This window comes from Porites lutea, chromosome 2 (assembly GCF_958299795.1).
Source record: "Porites lutea chromosome 2, jaPorLute2.1, whole genome shotgun sequence".
Lineage (NCBI taxonomy): Eukaryota > Metazoa > Cnidaria > Anthozoa > Scleractinia > Poritidae > Porites > Porites lutea.
The window spans coordinates 54,180,524-54,196,964 of record NC_133202.1 but is presented as its reverse complement, the minus strand read 5'-3'; the positions used below and the strand labels follow the sequence as shown (position 1 = coordinate 54,196,964).

Genomic DNA, 16,441 nt, shown 5'->3' with positions numbered 1-16,441 from the left:
AACAGAGCGCACAAACAGAAATTTAGTGTTAACATTTCGTTGGTCCTCCCGGCGCTCACCAACGCCTTAACGACTTACGAGCATGCATCGCGTGATATTGGTCTGCTTTTAGTTTTATTGCCGCTGTAAAACTGAGTAAAGTAAACTAAGCACTAAAGATACCGAGAATCTAAAGATTTCATTCATTGCTAAGAAAATAACACTACCAAGAGTTTGCAAGGCATGATTTAGCTAAAACTGTTTTGACTGAAACTTAGCAGAGTGAAATATAGAAAGGGCGTCGTTTTTGCGACTATAAATTTACACCCTGAAGGTCAGTCGTGGAGAAGTACACCAGCCATATCAAGGCTGTACTTCTGAAATACCATGATTGTAAGAAAAAGAAATATTTCACAATACCTTAAATTATTAAGAATAATCCAAGACTTTACCTTCTCCTTAAGTTTCCTCAAACTTAAAAACTAAGGGGCGAATCGACACACTGAGCCGAACTGGACACGCAACACTGTGCACAATAAAGAGCCAGAATGCAAATAACACTGAATTTTTGTCCACTTGACTGGCAAAGCATAAAAATATTTTAACAATATTCATTTTTCCAGTAGATCATAAAGTTAACGCTACTGTATAGACCACCCGTTAGGAGATAACTAGAAATTTTCTGACGGACAATCCATGAGGACTGACTCCTACTGAATCACAGTTATGACAAAACTGCACAAGAAATTTGATTCAACTTAAAGTAAAAGCGAGACATGGAAAGCGCTAGTTTATAATTAGTGCGGCAAGACTATGAAACAGAGTACCCGCTGGAAAGAAGAATTGTTCTTCATTTAACAGTTTGCTCGTCACTATTAGACAAAACAAAAATTCGTTTTTAAAAATTGATGACTTTTTTATGAGGACTACTTCTAGATTATCGCAAGATGCTAAGTGCTTAACCCCCGAAAGTTCATTTTTCTTATCGTTGTTATTATCAGCCGCACGCTTTTGTTGATCTTTAAACTGGTCCATTTCCTGATACCAGGTAACCTCGGACAGTTCCCTTAGGTATCCATCACTTTCTTATAATTCTTGCTGTTCCCAGTTAACAAACTTTATGTAACGGCTGCAAGTACAAATCTTTTGCTGACTGCTCCGAGGGCGCCAAATGACGACAGGTACAAGTACAACCTCTTTACATTTCCACAGACGCCTCACCTTTTTTTTTCATGTCTTCGTATTTTTCGATTTTTTCTCGTCCTTTATTATTATTTAACCTTCGGTGTAAATGGGGCACCAGTGCAAGACACGAGAAAAAAAATCAACTGGAACAAAGTACCATGTTAAAGCTTATAAGATATATAGAAGAAGTTATAAGAAGTTATAAGATTTCGATAGTAATATATTTTTATTCACCCCTTGTCTCAGAGGTTTGCTTTTTTCTTCCTTTCGAACTACCAGGTTATATTTCTGTTATTATCATGATTATTCGTCTCATAATGACCCGTATTCACATGAATCTGTAACAGTACCCAATAAAGGGTCGGACACATAGTGCAACATTGCCTACAATATTGCGCACAACATTGCTAGCAACATTTGCTGAGCGGTTACCATGCGAGCAACAGAAGTATCATGACGCTTTAAACCAGCGGCTAATTTTTGAATATGAAAAAAATTTGACTGACCGAAGATTGAAAATGTACCCAAAGTTGAAAATGGTAGTTGTAACATGAAATTTGATGCGCACAGAGTTCAAGTAAAAAAGGGATTCTTCGTTTTTTTTTTGCGAGAAATATTGTCGCAATATTGCACAGTGTACAGATGGCCTTAAGCTGGTCGCAATTAAAAAAAAAAAACACTTGTCAACGATCTTAACGACGCGTTTTGGCAGATAATAGTTAGTTCAAAATCGTTGTGTTAGATTGCTAATCCTAAACAATGTTCCACAGTTATTTATCATTTTTCTCGCTTGTATATTTTTTTCACAAATTCCAAGAACACTTCTTTGGGGAGGTTCCCAGACTTTTGCGATATGAGTTCAAGAATGCTTTTGTAGCTTTCCTCTTCGTAGTCCTGATAAACTTTCTTCAAGTTCAGTTCATTGTATAATTCCTTAACTCTTGTGGATGCCTCTTGACTCTTAACTCCATAGTTGTTCTAAAAAGATATGGATAAAACAAAAGGAAATTTTGTGGAAAATGACAACAACCTTTTTATTATAACCACTACACAGTGATTACCTACGCCAAGTTATGAATGGGCAATTTTAAGTCGCTATGTGACGAAGACATTGCTTTACAAAAAATTGTCAATGAAGAGTTATGAAGACGTTAGCAAACAAATTTTATCACGGAGCAGAAACCATAACCATTTCTTGATGATTTTTCCACGCATAGCATCAGAAATCGAAAACGTTGGCCCAATATTTTCAAGTTCGAATCCAGAATTTTTCTTGATCAAATTGTAACTACATGTACAAACCTGGTAATGAGGGCACAAAGAAGCGGTTTTAAGACACATTTCACAATAATGTTGCACTTTTTCACCAATTGATTGTGTTCATCAATATGCATGTTAAGGGAGGGTGGAGTAGGCAATAGTTACCTTACCAAACTATGGCGACAACGGCGACCGCAAAAGCAACGTCAAAAAGCAATACGTTTAGTAAGCTAAAAAAAAACTCTGCACATGCATCGCGCTTTTTTGACATTTCTTTGCCGTCTCTGCACAACTACGACATGAAATGACCAAATTTAAGTTTTTTCGAGGACGGGAACGGCAAGGCGATAAATTCTACCATCTCAGGCTGAACTCGGGCGCGGTCCCCTCTCTTCAGTTCCAATCTAAATTCCCTTCTTTTCAGGTAATGTTACACGAGACGATTCGCAGTTTAGCACAAAACAGCGTTGTAACATTGTTTTGATTGGTTACAACATTGTTCCAACATTGCAACGCTGTGTTGCGCTAAAAATCGTCGTTGCGAATCGACCGGTGTAACATCACCTTTAAGTAACAGGACGATTTGGGAAAATCGCGAAATGGTTTGAAAGGATGCGGAGTCTATTTCTCAGTGACGTTTTCATAGACGTCGCCGTTGTCGGATCTAAGGTCCCTAATAAGCACCGACAACGGCAACGTCAAACGAGAACGGCAAAAAAGCAATAGGTTAAGATCGGCAAAACAACGACTTTGCACGTGCATCACGCTTTTTTGTACATTTCTTTGCCGTCACTGCACGACTACGACGTGAACATGCCTAATTTCACGTTTTGTGGAGGACGTGAACACAAGACAACGACTTTCTTTTTCTTTTCCTGAACTTCGATGCAGTCTTTTAGAATCCATGCAACCCCAGAAAAAAAATTGCCGACATTTCACAAGTTGATGGAATAAGCGCGATAAAGTTTAAAGCAGTGAAACTTTGCTTTTAAAGTGACGTTTTCGTAGCCGTCGCCGTTGTTGTTGCTAAAGCTCCCTAATGACTAAGCGCGGCTTTTACAATGCAGTAGAGGATATGAGCAGAATTTCTTCAGCCTTTCAGCTTCAGGAAAATGAAACTACTTTCACAGACTACAGGAGTATAACATGATTCATACCTTTAACATTTCCATTTGTTCTGTGGTAATTCTCTGAATTGCCTGCACCACAAGCCATGAACACTTGTTCTCTTCAATATCTGTTCCTACTTTACCTGTTACTGCAGGGTCACCATAGCAATCTAGGTAGTCATCCTGTGCACAAAAAAAATGAAATTCGAGTTCATCCGGGCCTCTGTATCAAAACGAGGGTAAGTGCTCAGCCTTTGATATGGAAATGATTTTTCATTCTCATGCAAATAAACCTCATTTTCAGAAGAAAGGTTGTGTACTTGGCCTCATTCTGAAAGTGAGGGTTTATGAACTCGGAGGTGGCCTATTGACATCGATGTGCAGTGCACATAAACACATCACAGAATTAAAGAAAAACTGGCCTCAAAAAAGCTGGAAAAACAGAGAAAACGCTATAAAGTCATGAATAATGCCCTCATACCTGTATTTGAAAAAATTCCCCCATGACCAGCAAAATTTCCCTTGCATTCTCATGAGACTGTGCGTCCTTTATACCAGCCTACACAATCAAAAAGTAACAAAAAAGTACGAAATTGCAAAATTGAGTAAGATTGTTATACATTCAATGCAATGTTATGGAAATGAGGCAAAAAAAAACTTTGTCCTTTATTTATACGATTCAAACTCATGGCTCCGACAAGAGGAAGTGGAACACATCATGAACAACTGCCATGTATTTAACCACCTTGGAGCTTATACATTTTTAGTGGTTCTGGAATGGGAGCAAATGGGAGGCAGCGAAGGGCTTTAATAACCTTTCAAGGATCTTTTATATCATTATAATTATAAATTAACAAGTAAGGGTATGTACATTGATATTTTTTTAACGTTAAGGCAATAAAAAGTTCAGTTATTTCTACAAACAAAAACATGTGTGCAACAAATTGTTTAGTGAAAGTTAAAACTGAATATCGCATTCAGATACCGTAAAATTCCGAATCAAGCCCCAAGGCTTATATTTTTCAAAGGCCCTTTTTGAGGGGCTTGAGAAATTTGCGTTTCAAAATCTGCTAGGCTCATACTTGCAAGAAAATTTGCCCCTCAAATCGATTGGGCTAGCTTATAGCTGGAAGGAAATTTATGTCACTCAGTAATATGCACAAAGTTTTTACTGAAACTCGCCTTGAGGATGTAGATCTTTCTAAAACTCAGCCATGCAAGTACTTTATCTATATGGACGCAACAGCAATAAACTGTGACACTTTCTGACGCGTGCAATCATTTGGCACAAGTAATAGTTGACCATAGTCCTTTGGCAAATTAAAAAAAATTACGTTTTTGCTTTGTTTTAAGTTGTAGTTGAGGGCAAATTCTAAGTACAAGCCCCCGAGGGCTTATATTCGGAGGGGCGATTTAACGGAGGGTTTTTTGCATTACGAATTTGAGGGGCTTTTATTTGGAGGGGGTTATTTTCGAAATTTTACGGCATGTCACTTTAACATTAGTATCTTACCGCAATTTATGACCATCAAGTTTAGGGGTAGGAATGTTTGCAAACCCTCGACTTCGTCTCGGGTTTGCATAACTGTCTCAAATTCTCCCAACCCCTCTCGTGTTGCAAACACGGAAAACGTTTTCTATTGCTTAAACATTTGTTAGTTGGAGGCATGTGTGGCTGAGCGGTCAACACCTCAAACTCCGGGTGGAGGTCCAGGATTCAAGCCTGGCCCGTCAGGTAGAGATTGAAGTTTACAATATTTGGGACTGAAATAACTCTCTGTACTAGAGAGACATCTATACCAAAGAGGTGTCAATATTAAAAGGTTCAACTTAAGATCTTGCTGTGTCTACTGACGATATCCTATGTCCAGGCCAGGTTGCAATAGGTTTAAAATTTTATACAGGCAAAAGAAACCATACAAACACTTACCATATACATTGCCAAGGCCACTGGCAAATAAAAAGAATAAAATGCAGTCTTGAATTTCACAATTGCTTTGTATCTAAAACAGTGAACAGACAAGACAAAAACCTAAAATCAATTAGGTCTGACGATAGCCTCCAAACTATTAATGTCTTACCAATGTTTAATTGTCCTACCATTTTGCTTGCCTTAAACATCTCAACCTGATCCTGCTTCTAAAAATCTTTTTTTGTAGTGTTTTTTCTTTTAGCATGTGACGCGGAAATTTTAAGGGGTTAGGTTAGCATTACAAATCAGTCATTTGTTGATGGCACAAAGCTGTTGCATAGTGTTGAGGAACCAAACAAACGTTTAACAGAGAAGAGCTTATAAACCACAACAAAGGCCCTTCAGACTAGTATTTCGACACAGAATAGTGAAATATTGGAGAGCATTAATTGTCATCATCCATTCCATTTCCTGCCCAGAAAAAACCCCAAAAATTCCCCCATCTTGTCCACAGAGTGACAAAATTCTAGTTCCAGCTTCCCCCCTCTTCCTAACTATTCTACATCCAACCCTCAAATATTCTGTCATACCACATGTGGTAGCAAAAAAAGGCTAATCCTGCATTCTACCAACCCTATGTGGGGCCCTCACTGTTATTTACCACCAATTTTTCATACATGTACATGTACTTCATGGTAATTTGAGTTTTCCTCGGCAACTCTCCATAAATAAACTAACCATGCAAAAGACAAGCCACCTGAATGACTTTGTAAATGCTTAATAAAGCCACACAAGAGAGAAACCTCTGCTCGCAGGGCCATATGTGTGTGTACATACCTCTCTAATGTAAAGTTCTCAAAATTTTTTCCAGGCTGAGTCATTAAGTCCAATGTTTGTCCTGTTGCAGTTTGATACGTAACCTACATTTATATCATAGAGATAATTTAGGAAATAAATGCATCTATTATAAAACAAAGATATTGAGTGCTAACTAATGGTAATACTAAACAGAATATGTACAGACGAAAGAAATCAGAAACTTTTTCTGAGTTTTCTGAATTGAAACCACCACCTTCCAGACACTAGTCAGATGCTCTAACAAAATATAATGAGCTACTGAGAACTCTAGAAATGAGCACTGTTTATTAGTAAACTGACTGAATAACCGCATTGCACAATCGCATTATGCAAAATGAACAAATGAATTATCTGCATCACACAGTCATGTAAATACTCTCTGAACAATGAATAGTAAAAAGGAAGAATTGCGTGGAGAAAAGAACTCAGAAAAAATTTCTGAGTTCAGGATGGGAATTGGACCCATGGCCCTACAGACACTAATCAGATGCTCTAACTACTGAGCTACTGAGAACTCTGGTGATGAGCAGGTCATTTGAGGGCCAACATAACGACTGCATTGCACAGTCACATAAAAGATTATAACCTGGAAACCAACATGGCTTGAAACAGCGACACAGGACAGCAGAAATAGTGACAAGTGACACAAAGATGGTTTGAAACTGTGACAGTGACAGAGAAAATCACAATACAATGATAAAAATTAAATAACAGTGGCATGGCTTAGTTCCTCCTCAATAAGCGAAATGACAGGTTTTGAAATTCCAAGTACAGACAATTTCGTATTCTAACGTCCCTAAGAGGGCCTCACTAATGAAAGTTATAAATAAATAAATAAATGCCACTGAGATATCATATACCTCATGAAACAAATCCAACACATCAACATAGTACGGTTTCTGACGCAAATGCTTCTTAAGCAGTTTGTAAATAGTTGCTTCTATGAGAAAAGAGTCATTTATAGCAATACTGCCAACTCCAGTCTAGTAAACAGAAAATACAGAACAAAATCATGGATTCAAAATAATTCTTTCAAATGTTGCTACAACAAATATAAAAATAGCTAGGAAAATTTTAGTTGATAATTTTTTACAACTACATTGTATTTTTTTTAAATGAGGTTCTGCAATATAATTCTATTGCATTGCCTCAAACCACAGCCTATAATTTTTTAAGCTTTCCAGAAAGGAATGGCTCGAACCACTGGAATTTCTTATGCCCCGGCCAGCACACTAATTTTGGACACAAGTAAATTGTGTTAAATGTGATTTGTCTTGCTTTCACCTTAATTTTAACATAAAGCAAAATATAATTATCAGCTGCATTATAGCATAATAATTTTATTGTAATAATTTTAGAATGATTCTCATGAATTAAAAATCTAATCTGTCACCTTTCTGTACCAGCATGGCTTGCCTCTCCTTGTCAGTGATTCATCCATGATGTCATCAGCAACCAAAAAGAATGCTTGTAACTAAAAAATATAAGGTTAAAAAAAAGTTAGGTGCACACAAGCCACAGGCCCAAACGGCTGGAGCTTATTCCAGATTCCTTAACATGAAACATGCCTAGAGCATTGCTTTTCCCCCACCCCTTGCAGTATGTCACAGTGCCCTTTTATACACCTGGGTGAAGACAGACAAAGTAGAATAAAGTTCCTTGTCTAAGGAAACAACCTGATGGGCCAGGCTTGAAATTATCCTGGTCCTCCAGATTGAGACCCGGAGTTTGAGATGTTGACCGCACAGCCACACATGCTTCCAACTAACAAATATAACCATCATTTTAATATATTATAATCATCAGAGCACATGATGTGAGCAGACAATGTGCCATCAAGCCCTAGGATTTCAATTAAATCCCATGGAAAACAATTTCTTGATTCCGTGCCCAAAGTCATGGGAAACCATCTGCACCAATTTTTTGGTTCCATGAAAATGCCCCATTTTTCCATGAAAATGCACTTTTTTTGCACATGCACCACTTCAAAAACAGTATTGAAATGTTAAACAAGACATCAAGGGCCACTTTATTCTTGCCCAGACCACTAAGACTTCAAGGAACTTTCCTGATTGGCCACCAAGCACTGGAGTTAATTTTAAACCCAGGTGTATTTTTAAAGATCGAGAGTCAACTGTAACTATTTTAAATGGTTTTTGGCAATAAAAAACCAACATCAACATCCAGGGTTGTCACTAAGATTTCCACTTGCCGCGTAAATACAACAAGTAGGCAGGGAATCAGACAGCTAGGGATTTCTTTTGGTTATATTTTTCTTCTATATTCCAATTAAAGTAGCCTGGGACCACATTCATAGTAGCCAGGGCTTTTAATGACTGCCCTGAACATCAACACGTTGAAAAGCTTTTGTTCAACAGATGGCAATGAAGTAGTTTATACTCATGAAAAAAATCAGGCAAATGAGTTTTCACATTTTACTTACCCACTCAACACACCATCCAAGTATAACTGCAGTTCTTACATCCTCTTTGGTCAGATTATCAGGGCTTATAAGTTGACGCAAGGAGGCAACCACAGAGAGACCACGATTCCTTTTCCCTATAATGTGAAATTATTAGAAAAAGACTTTAATACATTGATTAGTACACGTCAAGTATCTAACAGAACTGTGCTCTAGCAGCTCCCAGTGACTCCTGACACCTTGCTCTTAGGTGACTTGGAAATCTTTCCAGTTTTTTATACAAATTCTATGCTAGACACCCTGGATTTCACAGCTTCAAGTTTGTGAAAAGTGCTAAAAGGCCTTCCTCATTAAATACCTATCAATTGGCTGGCCATATGTAGAGTACCAAATTAATGTGCTATCTATTACTTGACTTGGCTGGAGTAATTTTTCCGTACCCTTTCCCAATTTACAATCATGCCTTTTTCTGGCATACGTACTGGATCTGCCAAGGCTGTGTTAGTAAATAAAAGTAGGAGACTGTAGAAAAAAATAAATAGAAAAGTCTAGATTTTAGAACTCCAGAGTTTGGTATCTCTGTAGTTAGTCCCAATGTCCTGATCATTATCCAGAGTGCTGTTTCAGAGAGGGTATAAATTGAGGTTTGGCTTTAGTAACATGTACGTGTAGGCAGAGGTATCAATTAAACAGTCTCTAATTGTGATGTGTGGAATGTTACCCATTAAAAGAAACTTACAATGAGTGCATTCCATTGAGATGATAAGGATCAGGATCACTTGGATCGTAGCACATCAAAGGAATCAATGAATCCATTCTGGGAAAGGATTTATCAGTTCATTTGATGCACCATCATGGTCCCAGTAGAGTGTCACTGATAAAGATCGTCCCAAAGGAATACAGTCCATTATAATACATTGCTTTACATGGTTAACAAAGTAGTATGCTTTTACATGACACAGAAATACAAAAAAACGTTTGCAAAGGAAAACTGTTAGTGGTGAACTGTTGCTCTAGAGCACTGTAAAGAGATCAGAGAAGCCCAAAATAAAGCACATCCTATTGTCTGCAGTTTTGCTTCCAAACCTGACATCCATTCAATTTGCTCATCAAGCCCATATGTTTTCGACCCTTGTTAAAAATAAGAAAACCTTTTTTTTTACATCACAGATCCCAAATAATATACATCAAGAAGTTTGAGAAAGTTAAAACTCATAGTTTCTACATACCTCCAGGGACATTATACTCTAGCACCTGAAATATGAACAGAAGTCAAAGGCCAGTATTAGGTTTGTTCCGTTATCATGAATCATAAGAGGTTGGACAGAAAAGAATGATTAACACTGCGTTTGTTTTTCCAGGAGAAAGGATGTGGTACCCTGCTTAGAAGGGTTTGTTTGCCGCATAGATTTTAGCATTTACGCAAATATCAGCTACATGAAAGACTTCCTAAACACTACAAACACTGTGCCAAAAAAAACTGCTAGGAGGGCAAGGCTGTGGGTGTTTTGGCAGTTGTATCTATTCAAAATAAATCAAGTTCTGATTTTTTTTTTTCCAAAAAAAAAGATCCCGTTTGTGCAGTAGCCTAAAGAGTGGGTGTTTTACATGTATATTCCTTTGCAAAATGATTTCACTTCAAAAAAAATATTGAAACTTTTAACATGTCAACAATGTGAATTCCCAAAATTTGCTCTTGAAAGTTCATGTAAAAATTGAGTGAAACACATGTCAGGGAAAATTGGTAAATGAAAAACAAATTCACAGATTAATGTTTCCTATCGATTCCCCCAAATTTATAGAGCTTTATATGGAGATGCTACATTGGTGACCAACTGGACGGGTAACAATATGGTGGCCAGAAACCAACAGAAAGATCTGTCGCTGAGTTTTACTATTAGCAGTCCGGAATATCCCTAAGTTTCAGGACAGGGCCAACTGGTCACAAGACACTTTTCAACCAATGAGAAGGCGCGCTTGTGTTTATCAACAAACAAATCAAAACATCGCCCCAGTGATCAAAAATTTTCAAAACAACGGACGAAGTCGGGCAGAATCAGTCATCGTTTCGAGGTTCTCAGGCATATTTTTAAGACTTTTCATGAGGCATACACAATTTTTTTAAGTGGACAGCGTATCGGAAGCCATATTGGAAGTGTCTCGTGAAATATTCAGCACATTTTGTGGCTTATTCTTCTTTTATCTTTTAAACAACGCGATGTACAGGAGAGATTTTGGTCGGCTTTCAAGGTAGGTGAACAAGTATCTATTATTTTTTCGATTCACAGATTTTTTTACGAAGTTCTAGATATTTTTCCTCGATTGTCATATCGATTAACTTTTATCATGTTGAATGTGGGGGTGGCAGACAACCTAGAAACACGTACGTTTTCCACTCCCGGGTTTCTCACAAAAGCCGTGTTATTACTTTTTTTCGCATTAGTACGAGCCTTTGCCTTTTTTTTCAAGGCCAAAACAACTTTATTAGTCTTATGGATATTCACGTCCAACATCTCGCCTCACTTTGCCGAATTTGCGGGGACGAAATTGAAGATCATAAGCGCAAGGTAGATACTAACCGCTTTGTTTCTGAAATTCACTAATCTGGAAAGATTTAATGTAGTTGGATTCTCCAAATGTTCATCCGCCGTTAAAAAACAATCAAAGAAACAAGGCAAATCTCAATTGTAAAGGCTGTATTTCGCTACTCATTGAACATGCACTGATTATCTGGGATACAATTAAAACATTGCAGGTACTACAGCGAGCAAAGAAAGCACCAGATGCGTGAAGTCAACACGAAACAACACAAAAAAACAAACAAGAAAAATTAATAAATTTGAACTACTTTCTATTCTTGTTATGATGACTGGTTCTTTGATTCTTGTCCTGTAGAAGTTAATAGGTAGTGCCAATGCTGTTTTGTACGATTGCAACAAATTTTCACACTCTCTCTAAGGCTAAATTTACACGGGACGAGTTTGCTTCTATCAAAAATCTTGCAAGCCATGCCAGTGAAGCCAAGACCTCTGTGATCGGTCCGGAATCAGTTCGCATTCCTTGCAATGATTAATGCTCTTATTCTCTTACATGACATGTTTTCTTTGAAATATTAAATGTGAAACCTAGACGAGTACTGTAAGCTCATCTTTAATTCTGTCCGACTCCGTCCGTTGTTTTGAAAATTTTTGATCACTGGGGCGATGTTTTGATTTGTTTGTTGATAAACACAGGCGTGCCATCTCATTGGTTAAAAAGTGGCACGTGACCAGTTGGCCCTGTCCTTAAATTTAGGGATATTCCGGACTGATTAGTTAAATGTGAATTCATCTCTCAAGGAAATCACGAACATTAAAATGGTGTCTTTTCTGAGACAATGATTGTTCAGATAGCAAAATAGCCCAAAATAAGTCACTTTCTTTACCTGCATGACAGCTCTCTCGGCCGCCATATAAATGCTATGTGACGCAAAAGCTTAGAAATTCAAGCATACTGCATCACAAATGAATGGCCTTTTCAGAGTGATAACTTGTATAAATATGCGTTTTTAGCTGCTATAAAAATTGTCTTGTTAATACCCCCCCCCCATCCCTCTAAAGTAAGCTCCCCATCTCCATTTAGCCCCTCCCTCAAATAGTCTTGAAATAAATAAGCCCCCTGGGGGGCTTAATAGAGGATTTATGGTAAATAAAACCTTAAAGGTAAGATTTCCGTACAACTCCATAAATTTATTATAACACGCATGCAGCAATATTCATGAATAATAAATGTATGGGACTGTATGGAAATCTCCGTGGAAATCGTTTCCAAATTCTACAGATAATAAATTAACTTAGAAGGTCCCCAGCGGTGCCTTACGCAGTTGGGCTGCCTGTGTTCGTCCTGACCCAATTATAATATGCCGGCCGGCCCATATCACGAATATAAACATAATTTTTATCTCCCCTTTTCTCATCTAGATAGTAAGCGCTAGCCTTACTCACCACCACGATAGGAGTTGATACGTTTTAAACTGAGCATAAAATAAACTGACAGTAACTACAGCAGTAATGAAAGCTATCTTTACACTGATTTATGCTTACAAGCAGTGTCAAACGGCAGTTCATATTACCTCTCGAATATGACGCACGGCATCCCCTATTTCTCTGTCATTTTCACATTCTTTCACAATGTCATCAACCAGTCCTGGGAAAAAGGTATCGAAAAGTTCGCGATCATTCGACGGTTTCAGGTTTTCAGCCATAGAAAAGAATGGAGTGCAAGTGCGAGTCGATCGCGGAATTCATTCAAACTCGTTCCCAGGGCATCCTCTGGAAGGAGAAGAGAGAGGAAACTAAGAACGAATTAATGTTTCACGCACAGTCCCACCAAGGTTAAGGCCCCGTCGGAACGTTTCCGGTTACGCCTTCACACTATTCCGCACGAATCCGGATAAATTCTCCATCGAAAACGGTCTCCAGAGTGGAAGAATTTAAAAACGCCTGCTAGCCGTATTAGTGTGGACGGAAAACATTTTGAAAACGAAACTTTTCGAAACCGGCGACGCTCGGCGACCACAGGTAGCCCAAGCTGCAGCCAGGCCTGCTACTTACCTAATTAATACGGAAACAATTATAAGACGTTGTATGAGAATTATCCTACTTCGCCATAATTGAGCGAAAGATGCATTATTTTTTTCCTTTAAAGCTTGCATTTAGTATTTTCTTATTTTTTTGTGTGTGTCGAGACTGCGTTTCACGTGTTAAGCTTGTGTTAGGATGCCAAGAACTCGAGAACAGCACTACTATTACAACTACTACCGTATTTTCACAGCAACAAAATTGTAAGAGTCGTATGCGAAATAGTATTTGCACACTAAACTAATAAAATGTGTATTGAATATCGCTTTGAAGCTTATTTTTAGCCTTTCAGTTGTTTTTCTTTGTATTCTGACTGCATTTCAGACCTCCTAGGCACTGTTTAATGACTCTTTTCAGGGGCACCCAACGAGAATATAGTTCAAAACCACTTAAACATAGCATTGCTAAACGTATTTTAGTATTTAAACGGTAGATATAGGCATATTTTTATCCCCTAAAAATTTTTCATCTGTTCGGATTTCCTAGCTGAAAGTCTAGTAATCCGAAGATTATAGGGATCAAAACTTACGTTTTCGAAAATTTCAGCCAGAAAAAAGGAGCGACGACAGTTCTTCACCCAGATAACAGTAGAGAGACGAAAAGGGAACTGGTTGGCAAACCTGTCTTGACCGAGTCCGCTCTCGGAGGCGACAACTCTTACTTGACACTCAAATAAAGTGCATTATTAAAGGAGATCTTTAAGGTTATTTCTGTTGCCGTAGAAGGTAAAACGTTTTCGAAAAAAAGGCGACACGATGTTCTGGTGAAATATTTTGGCTAGGCGCGCTCGATTTTTAAAATACTGAAATTTCTATTTTTCTGCTTCCTTTGTATTTCCTCGGTAATTTTACCAGATTTTCAGTGCATAAATCTTAAAAACTCTTGGAGAAATATCGCGAACTTTTTAAAAGGGTATATAAATTACCGTAAAATTCCGAAAAAAAGTCCCGGGGCTTATATTTTTCAAAGGCCCTTTTTGAGGGGCTTATATTTGGAGGGGCTTATTTATATATGGAGGGAAATTTGCGTTTCAAAATCGATTGGGCTAGTTAAAAGTTGGAAGGAAATTTATGTCAACAATTTGCAGAAAGTTGTTGCTAAAACTCGCCTTGAGGACGTAGATCTTTCTATCTTCAGCTGTGCAAGCCAGGAGAGAGTGAACTACGCAAACAACAATATACTGTGACGCCACATTTGGCTCACGTAGTAGTTCTTTGGCAAATGCAAAAATTTGTGTGTTACTGTACAGTTTTTACTTTGTTATATTTTGAATTTGAGGGAAATTTCCATCCATAAGCCTCCGGAGGCTTATATTTTGGGGGGCTAATACATGGAGGGGCATATTTTTCTGGATTTTACGGTATCTCATAACAAACCAAACGAGTTCTCAAGTGCATTTTAATTTAGTCCTGTGGGCTAGTAAACTTTGCAATTTGCGAATTTACCGGAAACACCGTCTAAAAATTTTTTTTATAAATCTAGGTAAATATCATCTGCCACTTTTGAAAGAAGAAACGACACTACGAAACCGACCTATAAACAAAATGAAAAACAATATTATAAACACAGTTTGTAGTTCTCCTTTATAGTTGTGCTGTTGCTTCACTGCAGGTCTGAAAAGCTCGCTAAATTGGATCAATGTAAGTTTCTGGGAAACTGCCCACCTATCCCTCCCCTAAGCCATCATTTTGCTCCAAATTAAGTGAGAACAAAGTGTTAACATTAGCTTATGGGGAGGGGCAGGTAGGCAGTTTGCCAGAAACCTAAATTGCATTGGATTTAATCAAAAAGGATTAACAAACAGCAAACAGCAAACAGCTAACGAGCGAGGACACCAGTTTTCCTTATCTTTTACAAAAAGCAAAGGCAAACAATAAGTCGTTATGCCTTAAGACTAGCAGCACTAGCTTTTATAATAATGCCTAAAAAAATTCCTTGAACAGCGATGCGATATTTTTCGTCTAATACTTCACAGCTGGCGATTGAGGTTTCTTTCGCAGTGAGCCTCCACTTGCGTACCCCGTTCAAAGAAGTCATTCCCGGCTAATCGTTCAAATGAAACCAGTTTTAAGATGGTGACAGTATTTTGCCTTGCACTCGTTTGTTGGTAAATCAAAAGGCATCTTGTTCGCGGTCAACACCCTGCAGAGCGATTCAACTCCGCGATACACTCTCATTAGTTCCGTGAATAGTGCAAATCCTGAGAAGATATGGACAATCATTTGAATTTTCTGAATTTCCATGGCACATATAAAGGAATATTTTCCTACCACAAGGCCGTAAAAAAATAAAAATAAAAAAGACAGCAAAATCCTTGAGCGCTTTCCATTTGTTTGGAAAACCCGGAAATTCCAGGAAGAAATTCCAGGAACGGTTCATCTCGGTGGAAATTTCCCGGAAAAAAGTAAAACATTTCGTAGTATTACCTTTTCCCCGTTTTTACCTAAACGAATGAATGGTTTTCTGTACTATTTGTCTGCATTACCAGTGCCAGGCTTCATGTCGAGAGGAAGCGAAAAATTTACCGGTATTTTGTTAATGGTACAACTCAATCCCGTTCCTGTTTTTGGTGCCAAAAAAACACCAGTAGCAGTTTACGGAAATTTTTCACCAAAATTCCGTACAAATGGTCACGCTCCTTCTCTCGGCTGACGGCGAATCATTCACGAACTAAGATTAGGAATAAGCGCTTTCAACTTCCGTTGATTTCAACAGCCAATCAGATTCTGTGGTATTGTTCTAACAGCCAATCAGCGTTGCGGCCAAAATCTGGCCGCAGTGAGCACAAGTTTGTGAGACTTTGGATCAGGCCCAATTTTAACGGGAGCAACTAAGAGAAAATGTTTGAGACTGCTAAAATTGGACCTGTCTCAGGTTAGTCTAGCCCCATTGTGCTTTGTGCTTCGTTTGTTTACCTTCCCCCCCTCTCTTATCTTGGTCTAGTCCTATCGCCCTCTCTCTTGGACTCGCATATCGCGTAACGTATCTCTCAAGTATAGTGAGGACGTATTAAACGAGCAAAGCGAAAATAAGACGCGCGCGACTTGGCAAAGCGGGCGGTGGCCCCCGCGCGTTTTCTTATTTTTGAACGACTTTT

At 38.2% G+C, this 16,441-nt stretch overlaps 1 protein-coding gene across 1 annotated transcript; it reads right to left on the bottom strand.

Annotated features, from left to right (window-relative positions):
- Positions 1-1,371: 1,371 nt before the first annotated feature.
- Positions 1,372-12,983, bottom strand: LOC140927213 (farnesyl pyrophosphate synthase-like). Its single transcript, XM_073376853.1, has 10 exons — positions 12,837-12,983; positions 9,955-9,979; positions 8,747-8,862; positions 7,697-7,777; positions 7,164-7,286; positions 6,283-6,365; positions 5,464-5,536; positions 4,015-4,092; positions 3,582-3,716; positions 1,372-2,142 (listed from the first exon to the last, which is right to left on the bottom strand). Exons 1-10 carry the CDS (start codon positions 12,966-12,968, stop codon positions 1,942-1,944), a joined length of 1,047 nt encoding a protein of 348 aa, XP_073232954.1. The 5' UTR covers positions 12,969-12,983; the 3' UTR covers positions 1,372-1,941.
- Positions 12,984-16,441: the final 3,458 nt, after the last annotated feature.